This window comes from Natrix helvetica (assembly GCF_964273705.1).
Source record: "Natrix helvetica genome assembly, chromosome: 2".
Lineage (NCBI taxonomy): Eukaryota > Metazoa > Chordata > Lepidosauria > Squamata > Natricidae > Natrix > Natrix helvetica.
In genome coordinates, this window is record NC_138552.1 from 45,307,792 (window position 1) to 45,327,690 (window position 19,899).

General features: G+C 37.1%; 1 protein-coding gene across 1 annotated transcript in view; it reads right to left on the reverse strand.

Annotated features, from left to right (window-relative positions):
* ELL2 (elongation factor for RNA polymerase II 2) overlaps window positions 1-19,899 on the reverse strand; it is a 46,540-nt gene that overhangs the window by 17,584 nt on the left and 9,057 nt on the right. Inside the window, exons 3-6 of the mRNA XM_081940933.1 lie at window positions 11,138-11,259; window positions 6,971-7,134; window positions 3,782-4,041; window positions 20-144 (exon numbers count right to left, since the gene is read on the reverse strand). Of these exons, the coding sequence (XP_081797059.1) occupies window positions 20-144; window positions 3,782-4,041; window positions 6,971-7,134; window positions 11,138-11,259 (671 nt within the window). The remainder of the gene's footprint in view (window positions 1-19; window positions 145-3,781; window positions 4,042-6,970; window positions 7,135-11,137; window positions 11,260-19,899) is intronic.

Genomic DNA, 19,899 nt, shown 5'->3' on the forward strand with positions numbered 1-19,899 from the left:
TGAAAGGCCTTGAACCTACCGAGAAAGTATTAATTCCAGCGACTGTCTATCTATTTCATTATATCCAGGCCAATCTTTTTGAACTTCCTTATAAACATATTCTTTCAAAGTGTAAGAGTTGTCTTTTGGATTCAGATTGGCTACCTACAGATTAGAGATAAAAACACAAACACTTAAAATTAACTACAAGATATCTGAAATATCTGAAAATATTACACTTACTATCTTGAAGCTTAATAAATTAATTTTATGGGTATTGTGGCCCATGATTAAATATTTAATTGGTAAATTATTAAAACCATGTTATCAGAAACAGATAGATTTCTAAAAAAAAGAAGGAACATAAAATCCACCACTATAGTTTTATTACGTTTTTAATAGAAAACCAAAACTAATAGAATAATAGAAAGAAGCCACTCTGTTAATTGGAGATCTACTGCAAGATCACATTTCTGGAAGACTACCTAACCTGGGAGGATTACTAAAATCTTTCTCAAGAATGTTGGGTTTAGATTTTAAACAAGAGGGCAACTCAATATTGACTCTGCCTTATGAATTAAATGAGCCTGGACTTCTGGCACAGGGGGACATGGCTGCTTAAATAATTTCAGCTTGTATCAACATGGAGTCAGTCCTTCATCTTTTAGTGCTTCCTGCAAACTGTGATGGGATTCTTCAGACACTCTGGACCAAAGAGGGAGCTGGAATCTAATCTGCTTGATCACTGGACAGCTGCTCCTTGAGAGTGAATTGCAAAAAAAGAGGTTCTAATAAACAATTTGTGAGTGGAATAGTCGGGGTATAAGGAATACCCATATTGTTCAAGGTTGAGGTGCAACTTGTTTGTGAACATTCAAGTCTGCTGACACACGTTTCTATATCGTTTTTGGATTTGTAATCTTTGGCAGTTGAAGAGAGTCTTCAGCGGATAAGTATTTCTTTTTGTGTTTTTTTCTTTTTTTGGACTATTACATCTTAGAGATGTATTAAATTAATCTATGTTAAAAATTGCTCATAAAACAGAGCAACCAAAATGATATGTGGACTGATTTAGTTTTAGACACTCTGGCTGACATCTGCTGGCAACTGCTGATAATTATAACATTGAAGTTGAAATGCACTTTTTCCCTGGCATTATTTTATTTTTATTTTATTAGCTTGATCACTTTAGAATGGCAGCCTGTAAAGTTTCTGAGATATCAGAACACCATCCACTAAGTAGTTTGCTGAAAGAGAAATGCCAGTAACATCTACCTTAATTAAATGTTTGAGGAACTAGAAGCTAAGTTGACTCATTCACATGACTTTAAACAGGATAGGTTTTCATCATTTGAAAGAAAGTTTGAAAAAAATGGACAAGATGGATAATTTTGTAAAAAATAGTCTAAAAAATGAAACAAGTTTCAGGAGAAATAAAGCAAACTAATGATAGATTAGAAATTCTAGAAATAGATCAGAAATCAGAGATATAAAATTTGAAAGATAATTGGATAATTTACCATATTTTTTGGACTATAAGAGGCACTGGTATATAAGACGCACCAAGATTTTGAAGAGGTACATAAGGAGAAAAAGGCTTTGTCCTCCCCGGTCCCCAGGAGCACTCTGCAGGCTTCAGCAGGGCTGGGGAAAGAGAAAATGCCTCTGTTTTTGCGAAAAACGTCCCATTTTTCACCCATTTTTTGAAAGAATGGGGACATTTTTCCCTTTCCCCAGTCCTGCTGAAGCCTGCAGAGTACTTCTGGGGACTGGAGGAAGGAAAAAACACCTCTGTTTTTGCGAAAAAATCCCACATTTTTTTTTGCAAAAATGGGATGCGGGGGGCATGCTTTGGGAGGACAAAAATGGCTGTATTTCGTGTATAAGAATCACCAACATTTCCATGCTTTTTTGGGGGGGGGGGGAAGGTGCGTCTTATACTAAAAAAAATGGTAGCTTTGATTGCAGTTTGGAAGAAAGAGTTCCATCTGAGATTTAGAGCTATTTCAGAGGCTTCAGAGGATATCAGAAATAAGGTGGGTTCAGCTGTCAGATCTTTTAGATTAGGAAGAGAATGACTTTGAAGAGTAAATTGACAAAGTGTACCAAATCAATTCATTTCCTACAATAAGAGATGTGCCAAGAGTTTTAGTATACTTTACAAGGAAAGGGATAATAAATGTTTTCAAAAGCATTCCATTTCAAAACGGAAAATTGACAATGAAGAAATAAATCATCTCAAACAAAATTCCCATCCAAATTTTAGATGAAAGAAAAGAGCATTCTTTTTTTCATTGAAACACTGAAATGGAAAACTATCCCTTTTCATTGGGAAAAAAATAGAAGGGATAACTTTAACTTTTTAACAAGAAAGATTTTGATAAAAACTGTCCAAAGGACAAGAGAATTTTTGGATAAATTTATATTGCAAGAGATTCAAAACGAAACCATAAAGAACATTAATAAGCAATTTGACAAAAAAAAAACCACCACAAAATGTACAAGATAATGAAAAATAAAATTTGGAACCTGGTGCTACAAGCACAGATTTGTCTAACCATGGAACATAAATGCCTATTTTTTAAAAGTTGAATTTAACTTGGAATATAAACTAGGAAAATTCCACTCATAAAATTAGAGAAAGTATTTCATTACATGAAGAAATTAAAACAAGATATAATTTGTTTACAAGAAACATATATTACAAATAAAGATGTTAAATGCTTGATCTATTAAACTTGGGAGATGACTTAGTTTCGGCAACACCAAAAAATTCCAATGCTGTTCTATACATTATACTCCAATTAAAATCATAATTAATAATAACTAATCAAGACAGTAGATTTGTAAGGGTAGAAATTCATTTACAAGAATGTGAAACCTTTGTTTTGGGACTTTATAAACCACTCATGGAACAATTGATAAACCTTTTATATGAGAATTGTTGCCTGACAGGCAATTGGAACAGTGCTGTTTCTCCACAGTTAGGAAGGGTTATGTAACCAACATCAGGAACAAATTTAAAAATTAAAAACACCTCAGGAAAATTACTAAATACTTTTTGATTTGTTGGACATTTCAATACTAATAGATATATGGAGACATAAAAAGGATAATTCTAGGAAGACACCAATCATTCTCAAGAATAGATATGATATGGATTTCCAAAAAACTGTTACTCAGGCCTCTAAAGTGAGGATTTTACCAAAGACTTTTCCTGATCACAACCTGAATTTGTTTTTTAAAAAGAAGTCCATATCTTTTAGGGGTGTCAAACCCGTGGCATCACATGGTAATATGATGTATCGCGACTTTCCCCGGTCGCTAAATCGGGGTGGGCGTGGCCAGTGCGCGATGCATCTGCCCAGCAGGCCATGAGTTGACACCCCTGTTTTAGATGGAAATTAAATACATTACAACGCATTATAACTGAAACATCATTATTGAAAGTCTAGACAGTTAAAGATTAGAAAAAGAAATTTTGTGTACTCGATCTTATTGTAATGCATTCACTATTCTTTATATCAGGGTGTACAAATAATAACAGAGTAACAAAGGAAGAGTATGGGATAAATAGCAAAAAATAATCAAGAAATTTCAAATTCTGGACATAATATGCCTGGAATATCAAATGTTAATTTAGTGCTATATGGGTGAATTTCAATACGCTCAAATTAAAAAGCTACATATGTAACCATAAACTCATTTTGATCTCAGCAAAATACAATTTTTGAAAGAATCCATCATAATTGATACAGGTTATAAAACAAAGGAGAAAGTAGAAGTGTAAATAAAATTTCACCTGCTGAAGAATAGCAGCAAGGGAATTCCTATCTTTTTGACTAACTCCATCTTTTAATAAGCGGGCAAGAAGTTCTGGTTTCTTGTAGGTCTTCAGTGCCAATAAGTGAATTATTCTATCCTTATAAGGCCGCTGTGAAATACTGTTGTTTGTATGGGTCTTCCGTATTGTATTTGCAGGGTTGATGGGGGTAGACCTTTTCCTTTCAGGAACTGCATCTGGAATACTTTGTGGTGCTTTTCGAATTTGTACTCTTTTACCTACAAGTAATTTAAAAAAAAACCCAGTTTTTAGATCTGTACACCTCGGACAAATCTGAAGTTTATTTCCCAACAAAAACTGAAAAAGAAATCTAACTCAAATACAAGAGTTTCAACTATGTTTAGAAATTATGAATTGTACATGTTTAATTTATATAAATCATTAATTCACTTCATGACTCTCATTGTTCAAGACAAATAATCAACTCTGATAATTTCAAGCACTAATGTCTAACAAGTGATCAAACAGAATTATGAAATTATATTCTTCAGTAACAGCAACATGTAATTCAATGGAACAATCAAAAGCTATTTTTATTGGCCAAAACCTATGGTCTCCTAATTGTTCAATAGTGCTTCAAAAATAGTAATTTAAGAATGCATGGGCTAATACAGAGGTTCCCAATCTTTTTCGGTTTGCGGCTCCCATAACACTTCGGATTTTTTCCGCGGCTCCCTTAATAGGTACATCCGATTTTTTTTAAATTTTTGACTTTTTAAGGATTTGGAAATCTACTTTTTAGTTCGTTAAGGTTAGGTTAATTGAAAAATAAATTAAACACAAGCTTTAAATTCACAATTTATTGAACATCGTTTAATGATTTAAAATTATTAATGGGATGGATGGGCTTGTTGTTCGCTGCACAACTTCTCAAATCTTGGATCAGAAAAATAGCTTTTGAAAAGTAACTTAACCACCACACTAGCCCAGTGTGTTTTTTCTGGGTGTCTATCTGTCTCTCTCTCTCTCTCTGTATCTCTGTCTCTCTCTCCTCCTTCCCCCATCTCTGTCACTCTGTGTGTGTGTGTGTCTGTCTGTCTCTCACTCACTCTGTGTGTGTGTGTGTGTGTCTGTCTCTCCCTCTGTCTCTCTCCCCTCCCTTCCTCTCTCTCTGTCACTCTGTGTATGTGGGTGTGTCTGTCTCTCACTCATTCACTTAATCACTCACTCTGTGTGTGTCTCTCTGTCTGTCTATCTTTCTCTCCCTCCCTCCCCCTCTGTGTGTGTGTGTGTGTGTGTCTGTCTGTCTGTCAGTCTCTCTCTGATTCCCTCCCTCACTCCCTCTCTCTGTTCCTCTCTCTGTCTGTCTGTCTGTCTCACTCACACACACACACACTGTGGTCACCACAGTGTGTGTGTGTGTGAGTGAGACAGACAGACAGAGAGAGGAACAGAGAGAGGGAGTGAGAGAGGGAATCAGAGAGAGACTGACAGAGACGAATCAGAGACGTACTTTTAGCTACCTGGCAGCGGCGTTTTGCCTTGGGGGGCTCCTCAGAACTTCCCAAGACTTCGGAGGGAAGTTTACAGCCCTCCCTCGGAACGCTTCGGAGGGAAGCTTCTGCAAAGGCGAGTGGCAACAAGTCTCCCAGGCTTCAATTTGCCGAGCTGTGCGCACGCGCCTGTTTTCCACGGCGTGGAGCAGCGGCGAGATTCTGCGCGGCGAGCGATGATTCCAGGGGCCATCCGGGAAGATGAGGAATGCGAGGGGGACCCTGCCCCCCCCCACTGATGCCCCCCGGAATCATAGCTCGCCGCCCAGAATCTCGCCGCTGCTCCACACCGTGGAAAGCAGGCGCGCGCGTACAGCTCGGCAAATTTCAGCCTGGGAGACTTGTCATGCCCGGGCTTTTGCAGAAGCTTCCCTCCAAAGCCCGAGAGGGACGTCAACGTTAGACCCAGCAGGCGCAGGTATTAATTGAATATTTCACGGCGCCCTTATGACGATAGCGCGGCTCCCCAGGGAGCCGCGGCGCACACTTTGGGAATCACTGGGCTAATAGATTGCTAGTTGAAGAACAATGGGACACAAATTTCTTCTCCCTAATCTCTCAAAAGTTCTTCAAGACAATCCACAATTGTCTTCTACTTTCAAAACACTGAGAATTATACAAAGAATGCCATTGAATCACTCTCATACCCTGAAAGTGTTACTGCAAGTCTTGAAATAGTAACTTAAAAAACCCCCACATTTTAATTCCCATTCCAAGAGGGAATTTGCCATTACTAGGGAGAGGGGGAAAAAGTGTGTCCCCTTCTCTAATCCATGCTCTTACTTTCTACTGGTAAGTTTTTCTGCTTATGTGCCAGAAGAGAGAGAAGAGAGTAAGAGCGATAGAGCATGTGCATAGTTCATACAGTGGGAGCTGGAAACCTGTCACCTTATGTTTATCCTATTACAGAAGAACAGTAAAACAAAGTTATGTGATGAGCCACCACCAACTCAGTTTTGCAGAGAAAGTATCAGATGACTGTGGCTTCAAACAGTGATTTGAAAGTGGCTTTGAATTGGCAGTCTTTGTTGGAATTACAATTCAATTAATACTATTTGACTATAGAAGAAATTAAAGACTGTTTAGGAACAGTATAATCAATTATTTACAAAACTGATCCTATAATGTAGAAGAACAACAGATTTTTGTTGTTGTTGATAAAACAGAGATTAAGGCTGATCTGGGGATTTGGTCTTCAAAAGAAATGCCAGGTTACAAAAGTGATTTTGAAGAAGACATAACGGATCTGAAAATGGATTTTAAAATGCCGGAATATAAAAGCTACATGAAAAAAGATGGCACAATGGATTTACGAATGAAGCCAGTTGATGTCTGGATAATTAAATAATTATTATTAATAATTACTTATTTAATATGAAATAGTATTATCAATTACTAATAATTATTAAAATAATAATAATTTAAATAAATGATTAAAGGAGACATTCAAATAGTAAATCAGAAGAATGAAAACTTTCTTAACTTGGATTTACAAAAGGAACATGTTAAACTACTGGAACTGTTACTGAAAAGAGCAAAGAGAAAATGACAAAAAAAAACCCAACTTTATAGAAATTACAATATTTTGGTATTAAATGATGCAATAATTAGAATTTAAGTAATTACAGAAAAGAAAAGAAAAACGCAGTCATACCTACATATGGTCCACCCGGTTTTATGACTTTTGTACTTCGATTACGAGACTCTTCTTCTGCCTGGGTCATACGTTCTCTAGTCATTTGGTAAGAATCATTTGTTGCACATACAGTAATTTTATCCTGTATAAATCCCAGGCAACTGAGCTGTGATGATCCAGTACTAAGCAATAAAGGAAGAAAACAATTTTATTTGCAACAAATATGCAAAATGAATTGTCCCAATAATATTCAACGTCTTTCTATACATTTAATGGTAGTTATCAACTGTGAGGTACTACTCTGCTTTTTGCCAATACTACATGAAAATCTGTAAAATTCAGCAATCTTTAAAAATGTCTATATGGGTTAAACTGGGAAATTAAATCAAATGAAGTAATTTTCTACCATATTAAATCAAATGAAATCTAAAATGATTTGTGAAAGCAAAATCATATTAATGAAATCAATTTCACTTGGATAAGGCTTTTTTTAAAAGTTATTCCTGTTGTTGATTCTCAAGCAACCAGTATTCCTTTCTGAATCTGGAGGAACCATACATTGACTATGAATAACTGCCATGTTATTTAGTGACATATCACTAAGTGATCAACACAATATTTTATGGGGGAAAATCAAGACTTTGCTCTGGAAAGTCTTTTTTATTTTGTTTGTCCTTAAAAATAAATTAGACCAGTTGTTGGTTTGCACTGGTTTTACTGATGGCTCGCTCGTGCGCCCTCTCTCCCTGTATGCTTCTGCGCATGCGCTGAAGCATCTGAGTGGGTGGGCAGAGCCTCCCGCTGCTAACACTACCGGTTTGGCCGAACCAAGCTGAACCGGGAGCAACCTACCTCTGAACTAAACTGAATTGAACTCAACTATTGGAGAATACATGAACATATTGATGCTATTTTCTTTTCACTGCTACCTTCTGGGCTCATTTTTAATCTATTTGTAACTGTATGTCATCTCAACTCTTTGGAAAAGAGATGTACATTAATAATGCTTAAATAATAAATAAGTCTTTTTCAAGAATGCTGGTCACATATATTTATTTTGCTGATCTTTACCAGAGGGCTGATAAAATTTCAGAATTTTTTTTGGCTTTGGGTTAAAGAACAGATTTCATATTTCTAATTCTACATTTCAATCTTAAAAATACTCATTTCCCCAAATGATGCATATGACTTACATCCTCCATACTGTCTTGTATAATAGTAACATTTAAATTGCTTCAAGGTCAAGTAATTTTCTGTACAAAATAACTGTTGAAAGATGCCTATGTGAAGCTTAAAGAGTGATTTAGTCCAAAGGAGATTGTCAATTAGATTTTTTATTATAATAAATTATTCATATTATAGTGAGGCATTAAAGCAAATCAAAAGCCTAGGAATTACTGTGGAAAGTCTGGAAAGTGATTTAGAGATTTGATAGATTTTCTTATGCTTACTATTTTTGCAGCCTCAAACATTAATGCAGAAGTGGAAGCTTCAGTAATACAGGAGGCTCTCTTGCAGACGGTTTTGTTTTTTCCAAAACATCTCCTATCAATGAACTTTGAGGAGAGCTGCTCTGCTGTTTAGGTCTCAAATTCTGCTAAAGGTCCATAAAAATGACAGCAACTTGCTGATCATGTAAAAATTAAGGAAGGTGAAACTTGTTTGGTCCTCAGATGCAAGATCACCAAGAAATACCAGGGTAGATAAAACAAAAACCCTGATAATAGTAAAGAAGTTCTATACCATAGCAAATAAAAAAACTATATGGGTGTATGCATGGGGTCACCAAGAGTTGAATTTGATTCAGAGTAGGCCATCGAGAGCCTGGTAGCGCAGTGGTTAGAATGCAGTAATGAAGGCTAACTCACTGCTCACTCCAGGAATTCGATTCTGACTGGCTCAAGGTAGACTCAGCCTTCCATGCTTCCGAAGTCAGTAAAATGAAGACCCAGATTGTTGGGGGCAATACGCTGACTCTGTAAACAGCTTAGAGAGGGCTGTAAACCACTGTGAAGTGGTATATAAGTCTTATTGCTATTGCTATCTTATCTTCTGCTAGAAGCCATGTTGGCAGATGAGGAGGGGGAGGAGGAAAAAAAAGTGACTCAACTTGATTCTGCTAGAATCCATTTTGGCAGATGGGGAAGTGTGGGAGGAAAAAAAAGTGACTCAACTTGATTCTTCTGCTCTTTTCTGGATTGGATTTGTCCTTTCTTACGCAATTCTCTACCTTGCTTGAATCTATTTAAACCTATCCTTCACTAACTCTCAAATCTCTTTATTTGACCCGTACTAGGGCTTGTGACTACTTTGAAGTTCTTTGGCTCTTTCATTTTCAACTGTCATTCCTTCATAGGCTATTTCTTCATACACATACTGAATTATATCTACTACTGGTAGTAGTTCTTGACTTACGACTGGTTTGATGACTATTCAAAATTACAACAGTCTCAGAAATGGTGCTTTATGGCCCTTAAAACACTTCTAGTTGTTGTCAAATGTCATCCCTCCCTCAGTCACATGATTCAGGCAGTTGTTAATAGGCTCACATTTATGATCAATTGCAGCAATTAATGGTTAAAAAAAAGTCCATTTGGAGAAATGCGTTTGCACTACTGAGACTGCATGATTCACTTAGTGACTATGATTCAGCATTATAATAGTGTGATTCTCTTCATGACCACTGTAAAAATAGTTGTAAAATTGGGTCTGATCACATGGGTGTCTCAGCTTATGACTGTCACGACTTACAACTGAAATTCTGGTCCCAATTGTGATTGTAAGTCAAGGACTACCTGTTCAATAGCGGTAATATATACATCAATTTTTTTTCAGGATTAATTTCATAATTAGCTCATAATATATTATTTCTACTGACAAACTCTGGCCAGAGGGTGCCAACTTGGCAGACATTTAACCTTAGTAAGAATTTATTTTAAAGCAGTATTTTTTGGGGGGGGGAGAGAATAGGTCATTTTCCAATTTGTTTCAACATTTCTGTGTTGTTGGACTGTTTTTTGGAAGTTATCAGGACATACTTCTCTCAACCTGCTATTTTTCTTTTAAATGAGCTTCAAAAGAAATATTTCAAGAATTTATTATGTGAAATTCCTAAATTGAACTGACAGGATATAAAGATCTACCATTCTCTACTTCCATTCCAATCTACTCCTACATTCCAATCTTTTCTGATTCCGGTCTCAAGTTGGTTTAGTCATGTTGCCTTTAAATCTCCTGTTCAAATTAAATCTCTCTGTTTTGAATTTTAGATCTTGGACTCTAGTGTGCATGTAATAACTGTACTTTTACTTTCCTTCCTGCATCAAGTTAATAGTACATTTTTCTTTGAATTAAAAGATATTGAAAAATATAGGAATAGTATTAGAACAAAATGCAATGAAGCTTCATTTTAAAATACATTTTAGGTGCCTAAGAAAGGTTTCATCTAACAGAAATAATGCCTTCATCTATACAAGTATCTTTCAGAAACAAATACCGAATATGGATTTTACGACTTTTACATTTTTACTGAAGTTATGTAAATAACTAACCTCCTGTGCTAGCTTTTGGTTTGGTTATATTTGCTTTTATATTTGTTCCTTCCTTTCTATCTCTTTTTTATTATCAATGTTCTGATTCTGTTCATCTTAATAAAAATTCTTAGATTACAAAAAAGGGTGGTCTGATATCCTCAAAATTTAAAACCACATTTTCTCTTGATTTCCAGAAGTTTTTAAGTATACATTTAATGTATGTAACTAACACACACACACATATGTTTGATCATATAATTATTTCATCCTGGATTCGTTCACCATTTTTAGAAGGCTGGGAAATAAAACAGTTCTTTCTCACTGTGAATTTTGTGAATATCACTCAGTCATGTGTATACTGTTACAAATGAATGGAATTCCAAAGTAGACAACATAATTTATCATATGTACAAAACAAAGGGGGACCGGAGGTAGAACTGGCGTTTTCCAAAGACAACATGATGAGATCTAAACAAGACAATTTCTCTAACTGCATTTTTCAGAAGACCACAACAATTTTAGAACTAGAGTTTATACTTCGTATTTGCTGAGTTGAATTCTTTTTCCACTGTTCATTGAAACAAGGTTACAGATACCAGCAACAATTTAAAAAAAACAATTTCACTTTTATTCCCATTAGTAAATCGTTTACCTCGAAACAGTTTGCTGGACACAATCAAAGCTTCCCTGAGGATTATCTTTGCCAACATTTGACAGGTAGAAATCAAAGGTATGGACTTCATTTGGGACATCAGTTTTGGGAATCTTTACAAGCTGAAACACAAACAAATGCTAATATTTATCTATAATGTTATAATTATGAAACTAAGCAGACACTTTTTCATATTTACAACTACAGTAATTTACAATATAGGATTCTGATATAACAAATGAAATGCCATTGACATATCCATTGAGTCCAAGAAAGAAATGGAATTTAATTCAAACATTTAATATTTAAATTCAATAAATTGCCTTTTGGGGCACAAAATGTATTATTTTTAAATTTAGAAATATTGCAAACAAGTTGCCTCTTCTACTGAGTTAAAACAAATAAAAAATAATTCAAGCAATTTTGCTGACTCTTATCCCTGGTTCTAAAGATTCTAAACATTACAGGATCCCTATATCCTACTTTTCATAAGGATATGTTTGCAGCATATTTCCTTCTCTTCTTTTGATGGACTAAAAATATATATCAGATTATTGGCTATGAAGCATAGCAGTAGTGATCCCAGGCAGAAGGAATCATGCAATCGTGGGCCTAAGTGTCCATTTCATCAAGCTTGAAAATAAAATTGTTCTTACCGTGTTTCCCTGAAAATAAGACAGGGTCTTATTTTCTTTTGTCCCACGAAATATAGCCTTGGGCTTATTATGGAGGGAGGGCTTATGGTTTTGGGGTTGCCAGACAGCTTCTCCCTTCCGAACTGGCTCCTGAAGAGCCGGGCATAGCCTCAGGGGCGAAGCAACCTTAAGGTGACAATGCTCACAAGCAGCCACCTGACAAACCCCCTCTCCAGCCGGGCAGAGCGCCATTCACTGACCTAGGGGGTATCCCTAAGGCACCAAGCCACGTGGCGCTCTGCCCACCTCCCCAGCTCCCACGGCTTGGCACATTTGGGATACCCCCTAGGTCAGTGAATGGAGTTCTGCCTGGCTGGAGAAGGGGGTTGCGCAAGCGCCTATTCCATCCCCGCTGCGCTCCAAGCATAACTTCTTCTCTGGCTTCCAAACTCCAAAACTCGGCTGCCGAGTCTTCCAGCCGCCGCCGCTCTAGGAATGCATTCTATGGTTGTGGGCTGGCTGCCAGACAGAGAGTCTTCTGGACAGAGTCTTCCAGCAGCCAGCCCACAACCATAGAGCGCACACCTAGAGCGGCTGGTGCTGGAAGACTCGGCAGCCGGGTTTTGGAGTTTGGAAGCCGGAGAAGAAGTTATGCTCAGAGCGTGGCGGGGGCAGAACAGGTGCTCACGCAACCCCTTCTCCAGCCGGGCAGAGCTTCATGCATTGACCTGGGGGTGTCCCGAATGTGCCAAGCCGCGGGAGCTGGGGGGTGGGCAGAGCGCCACGTGCCTTGGCGCCTTAGGGATACCCCCTAGGTCAGTAAATGGCATTCTGCCCGGCTGGAGAGGGGGTTTGCTGGGCGGCTGCTTTTGAGTGTGGTCACCTCATTGCTGCTTCGCCCCTGAGGCTGTGCCCAGCTCTTTGAGAGCCCGCTTGCAAGGGAGTAGCCGCCCAGCAACTCCCCCCTCCGGCTAGGCAGAATTCCATTCCCCAGCCTAGCAGTATCCCGAAGGCGCCATGCAACGTGAGCGCCTTTCCCCTCCGGCAGCTTGGCCCCTTCGGGATACCGCTAGGTCGGTGAGCGGTGCTTTGCCTGGCCGGAGGTGTGTGTGTGTTCAGGGGGCTTATTTTCGGGAGTGGGCTTATATTTTTGCCCACGCAAAAAATGTGGCAAGGCTTTAGTTTCAGGACAGGTTGTATTTTTGGGAAACACAGTAATTGTTTCTGAAAATTTGCATCATTTTATCTTCAAGGTTTGCTCTGATGCAATATTCTGATAAGTATATGATATGTTAAATAGTAAGGCCTTTTAGTGTAAAGAAATATTTTCCTTTTATACCATAGTTGTTTCTGTACTGTCAGAGATAAAAAGTTTGAACAAAAATTATTTTAGAATGTAAGTGCTAATACTAGCATTTATCACAATTTCCCAATTCAAAATTTCCAGAATTTTAAATATTTTATCTATTATTTTCAACTTAAATTTGCTGATAAAGTATCCACCAAATTATATGAACAGTATTTGTCCAAAAACTGCCACATAATGCAATCATGCCATTCTATTGCTTGCTACCAATACTATATTCTGCTACTGTATCTGCTATCTGTATACTATAGCTAATGTATAAAGAAGGCAGGGGATGATGTGGATTGGAGAAACTCTGTCACATTGTCCAATGAAAGACAAATATAGCTAGCTCTTGCTTTGTGAATGCCTCTTTTAGTGACTGTTTGTCATTGGTGACGGTGATGAAAAAGCAACTTTATGACCACTCCTTGTATTTATGATCTTCCAGGTCTGTAAAGCCAAGAAAGGCTGATTTAGATCATAATCACAGCCATTTCATTTTATGATTGCTTAATGACTAAGTTATTAGTTCCAATTGTGGTCACTCAATGAGGACAGGTAGCACTTGCGTGCCAAACCATTTGAAGTTATGACAGCACTTAAAAAGGAGACATATGTCTGGTCCTTGAAGCTGTGGCTGTCACAGTGTCCCCACAGTCACATGATTACAATTCAGGCACTTGGCAACCAGCATGCATGTATAAGCACCGCAATATCCCACAAATACCATTTACAACCTGCATAGTAGGTTTCCAACAAATACAGTCAATGGAAAGCTGTTAGGAAGTTGCAAGTCACAATCACATGAAATTGTATTTAACAACCTGTGGTGATTCACTTAATGACAACAACTGCACCACTTAACAAGAAAGCAGTCAGTCCCAATTGTGGTTGGTAAGAAAGGATTACCTCTATATACAAAAAGTTGTAAACAAAAACTGAAAATGTCTTCCATTAGTGCTATATATGTGTGTAGCATCTCTCATCTGCCAAAAAGAGGACTGCTGCATTTTGTATCAATTGCAACTTCTGAGTAGTCCTCAGTCATGTTATGACCCAGGTGGCCAAGGAAAGGCAGTCTTTAGAGAGTCTTTTTGAGTCCTCAAAAAGTGGCTCAACAAATGGCCCTCCAAAAATCAGTAAGGCTCCACACCACACTATTTTGAAGGCAGCCACCCCCCAGTCCTCCAAACAACAGCCCATATACTACCAGGAAAGTCCGCAAGGCAAAATCAGGCATAAGACAAATGGCAGTCCTCAGGGCAAAGACGAGCTACATGGCAATGGCTGTTCTGAAGGTAAGGTACACCACAGGGCAAAACCAGTCCACAAGGCATGGGCAAGACAAATGGCAGTCCTCAAAACAAAGGCGAAAAGCAGTTCTTGAAGCAAGGCAAAATGGCACAAATCAAAGTCTGTGTGTGTGTGTGTGTGTGTGTGTGTGTGATTCAAAACAAACAATTGCTCCTGCAAAGATTAACACAGCTTCCCCTTAAATCACTCCACTCCAGGTGTGAGGTGGAGTGGGGCGGCCTTCTCCCAAGTAGCCTGCAGACCTTCTCTGAGCTTGCCTCCGTGCTCTGCTCTCCGTGCCCTTGGATCAGTGAAGGAGGAAGATGTTCCTCATAAGGGGAGATCTGCTGTCTATCAGCAACCTGTCAGGAGCCAATCTTCCCATTTCTGTGAAGGCAGGAAACTCTCTGTCTTGTTGACCACTTCCCCCAATGCCTGAGGGGACGAGGACAGCAATGTCCTCAGCCTCTGGCCTCTCCAAACATGCCAAAGGAAATGTTCCATCCCTGTTGGGCAGCCAATTTCAACTCCTCCTCCTCCTTCGAACTGGGCTCCGATGGGGCCATGACAAGTCAGTCCTATTTGTAATGTATTGCAAAAATTTGAGAGATGACGAGAATATGAGGCACTGTTGCCAGAATCTCTTATTACTTCTCATCCAGACATTATTATGCCCAAGTACAGACACCCAAACCCATAGAAGAAATTAAGTTGGCTGATAACATCATACAATATCTTATGTCAGATCTCTGGATAAGTTCTTCCATTTGATTCATGGAAATATCAGGCAATACAGGGAATCCAAGCCAAAACTGTTACCCCTGCATCACCCTCTGTAACCCATCCTTTTAAATATGTGCATATGTATCCGTAAGCAATGCCCCGCCCCCAAATCTCAAAAAATATATCCCAAAGAATATCATGCTAATTTTTTTTAAAATGCCAAATATATTGCTTTTCCTTTCAGCAGAGAGCCCAACAAATTTTTCTAATCTAAAACCACTCCCATAGTCAAAGTAAGAGTCAACCAAGAATAAGTTGGCAGCCATCAGTCAAGTATATTGCTGAGACAGAAGAGAACATGCCTATATGTTACTTCATGGTTTACTTAACAAGAATTGAATGGGTGTAAGATTCCATTGTTTATGAAACCTATGTGAAATAGTTGTCTCAAAGAAGGCAAATGATAAGGAGTAGGCTGAGGTAAGCAATACCTGAGTGTTTCACAAGCTTAATCTGCATCCTAAGTTAGCCTCCTACATTCAGTGTCTGTACATTTTGTTGAACTACCAGAGTTCAAGTAAGAAATGACTGCCAATCTATGTAGTTCGCTTCTATACATAATTATATAGGGAGGGGCTTTTCCTTAATAATGTAGAACATGCTCTTTGTACCTAAAAGAAAATTCCTATTTTTAGCATATTCATTTTGAGAAAAGCCAGCCTAAGAAACTGTTGCTGCTGATCCTAAGATAAGTAGCTATCATGAGTAATCTATATGTGGAGTAGGAGGATTGCATATACAGAAAAAGAAATGGTCTCCTTTTAAATATATTTTCCACAGGTTTCCATAAAGAAATGTTCTCAGAAGAGCATTATTTGCAATAATGGATAATACCCTTTACTGTTCTATTAGACACACACACAAAAAGAATAGCTGCAGTTGAAGTGGCAATAAAAAATTAAACATATTCACATATGATTATGACTGACAGCACAATATGGTTCTACATTTGATACATGAATATCAACAGTGCAATCTAGCACCAATAACCCATTTAGCAAGGGCAAAGAAATTACAGTGTGAACTTATTTATAAAAATAAAGAACTGAAATTTAGCATGTTGAATAGGGAATATTACGTCTAATAAGTCTTTTAGACTAATACAACGCTATAAATTACATGTATTATTTTGTAGCCTAATTTTTGCAAACAAATGATTGCTGAATTTACTGGTTATAGGAAAGACAAGAGAAGTATGATCTGCTCACTTGATGACTGATCAATATACAACTCTGGTTAAACAATAACTTGAATTCACAAATAGGAATAGAAATACTGTGCTTCATCTTTAAGCTAAATAAATAGGAGCAAAGAAAGATCCCCCCCCCAAAATGCTTTAACAGGTGGCTAACCAAAAAGTCATGTTTTAACAAATTATCAATATGGATTACAATTCTATATCGTCTTGTCAGTATTATTATATAACTAACATCCAAACATGTTAATATAGACCTTACTTTATCAACCATATTATTATTACTGTAGCAGCAACTTTGGAAATTAGAGAAAACTGAAAAATCAAACATATGGTACTTTGCAGTCTAGAATTTACATTACATTAAAATATCTTCAATAAGCATGTCTATTAAATATTTCTCACCCTTATCCTGATATTTGATTTCATTTTGCTCTTTCCCATCACTTAAGAGTAGTATTGGTTTAGAATAAGAATTATGGTAATGTTTCTGTTTTGGGCAAATTCCAAACCTTTGGCAATTTATGAAAAATCTGGGGCAGAAAGATCCAGAAATACACTTTATTCTACTTGAAAAGATTTTCCAGAACTCTGCCCCCAATATGTTGATGTGTTTTAAAAAAAACCTTTGGAAAGTTGATTGTGAAAGGACTTGATAAGAAGGGGAAAATGGCAAATAATGAACTTAGCTTATATGAACTAAATCCAGCACTTATATGATTAACCCACCACTGACTACATCTGTTGCAGCCTTTAGGATAAATGATGATTTAAGTGTGCGTGTGTGATTCTCCACCTATTTTAAACAATGTATTTTAAACAATATACCCCATTGAAATAATAAATAATTTTAACTAGTTTTTCTATATGAAAGACATCTTTCTACATGCTGTTTTCTTCATATCATTTCTCTCCATAAGGGGTAGTCCCATTTGGTTTTGAGCCTACAGTATTGAATGTATACAGTTTAGTATACCTGTGTGGGATGACCTCTTTCCCTTTTGTCCTACTGATTTATATTCTGCTTGTCATGTTGCATATTTGACTCTTGTCATGCACAAGACTCAATCCACTTTGCTTTAAAATTAAACAGCCAATATTTGGCACTGCTAAGGGCCACCTTGACTGAAAGCCTCTGGGTACATAGATCAAGAACGGCATATAAATATTGAGGAAATAGTCTGAGCAAGCAATTTCAATGATCAAAACGATATGTAACTCAACTCTTCCTCATACTTATTTTTTATGACAAATTTCATCTCCTGATAACTAGTTATCATGAGAATTTCATATGTGCAAAGTACTTTAACTTTGATAAACTGTAATTTAAATAAGTGGATCACATATACAATCAAGCAACCTATACTGAAATTTGGAATAGTTCATCACTCCATAATAGTTTATTTTTCATGGGTTTTTTTTCCTAGTTCAAGCCAAAAAAAGATAGGCACTTTACCTCTTTCCCATGTTACATACTGAGAAAATGTTTTCTAAAATCATACTCTGGAACTAGCAACTATTAGAATGGGTTACCACCAGACCAATCTGGCACATGTAAACGCTATTTCTGTAATATTAAACACAATCTTTGAAACAAAGTAATCACTCTATAACAGATCCACTAAGAATACTGACTGTGAAGTTTATTATTCATAATAATAATAATTATAACTATTACTATGAGCCTTATTAATTATAGAGTCCAAACCAACAGTGCTGTGCAACTCTTTGAAAATAATTAAAAGATATTTCAAAATTAATAGAAGAATAATCATAAGAGTAGTCTACAACTTTTTTAAACAGCGGCACCTCTCCCAAATCACAAAACTTTCCTCTTTAATTGCCACATATTAGGAAACAACACAGCTGTTTAAAAGAGTTGCAGATAAGTATTATGTTCACACCTTTCTGCCTTCAAAATCAATTCCGACTTAGTATAAAGCACTGTACAGCCATAAAAGCCAGTACATAAAAATTCCCAAAATAGTTTGAATGTTTTCTATGCAAGCAAAAAATAACTCAGATGTTTTGAGGATAAAATATACTGAAATGTAGTTATTGAAATCATTAAAAGCAAATTCATGAATATAGGATTTTTGTGTATGTGTGTGCTTTTTATTTTGTGTTTGATTTAATTTAATTTTCTTCTAGTAATCATAACCATAACATTCAAAGCATCTCACTCTCATTAAAAAAAGCTATTCATCTTCTATTCCATATTTCCAAAAAGAATTAAGAAAATTCAGGTAGCTAGGAGACAGACAACAAATGAATAACCAGGTAGCCATTATATCCATACACCTAAAATTTATAGACACCTATAAACATGAATATGCTTACATGCCACATTTTATTATATTTTACCCATGGGTAATAATTTTTATTACTTTATAACATTTTATAACATGCAAGTACAATTGTGCTCGCGTAATTTTGGCTACAGTCTATGTTCTATTTAAAGTACCATATTTTTCAGAGTATAAGACGCACCTTTTTTCCTCTAAAAAGAGGCTGAAAATCTGGTGCGTCTTATACAATGAATACAGCATTTTTTTGCCTCCTGAAGCCCCCCACCCTCACCAAAATGGCTGTGCATAGCCTTATGGAAGCTTTCAGGGAGCTCCTGGGGGCTGGGGAGGGCAGAAATGAGCAAAAAACAGGGCATTTTTGTCCCCCCCAGCCCCCAGGAGCACTCTATAAGCCTCCATAAGGCTATGCATACAATTGTTTTGATAAAAAAACAGCCCGTTTTTGCAAAAAAGGGCCATTTTTTTGCTCGCTTTTGGTGCCCTCACCCCCAGGAGCACTCTGCAAGCCCCCCCCCAAGGCCTTTTATTTGAAAAAAACGGGCCCGTTTTCGTGAAAAACGGGCTGTTTTGGGGAGGTTTGCAGAGTGCAAAAACTTTTTTTTTGCTTTTAGAAAGCTATTTAGTTAGAGGGATTGATGAGAATTACATTGGTCAAGTGCTGTGCCAGCAGAAACAAAGTTTTAGGTGCTACAGGTTGTTAGCGATTTCCTTCTCCAGCACATGGATAAATACACCCGGTAACATCTACCTACCTACCTACCTTCTCTCTCTCTCTCTCTCTCTCTCTCTCTATTTCTCTCTCCCTCTATCCCTTTACCTACCTACCTACTCTCTGTCTCTCTCCCTACCTACCTACTGTATTTCTCTCTCTTTCTCTCCCTCTCTGTCCCTCTATCTACATACCTACTTTTTTAAAAAATTGCCTCTTCAAAACCTGGGTGCATCTTATACTCCAATGCGTCTTATACTCTGAAAAATACGGTATTACTTCAGTTCCTATTAGGCAGTGAAGGAGAAGTGTAGAGAAAGAAAACTACTAATATTATATTAAAAATAAATACAAGACAAATTTGATCACATACATAACTAGAGTCCTTGTTGCCTCTAATTTAATGTCTGACTTCTTTCTCCTAAATATTTAAACATTTGTCAAAAAATAATATGGCTGATAAAAATTTTCATAATACAAACATGACAGG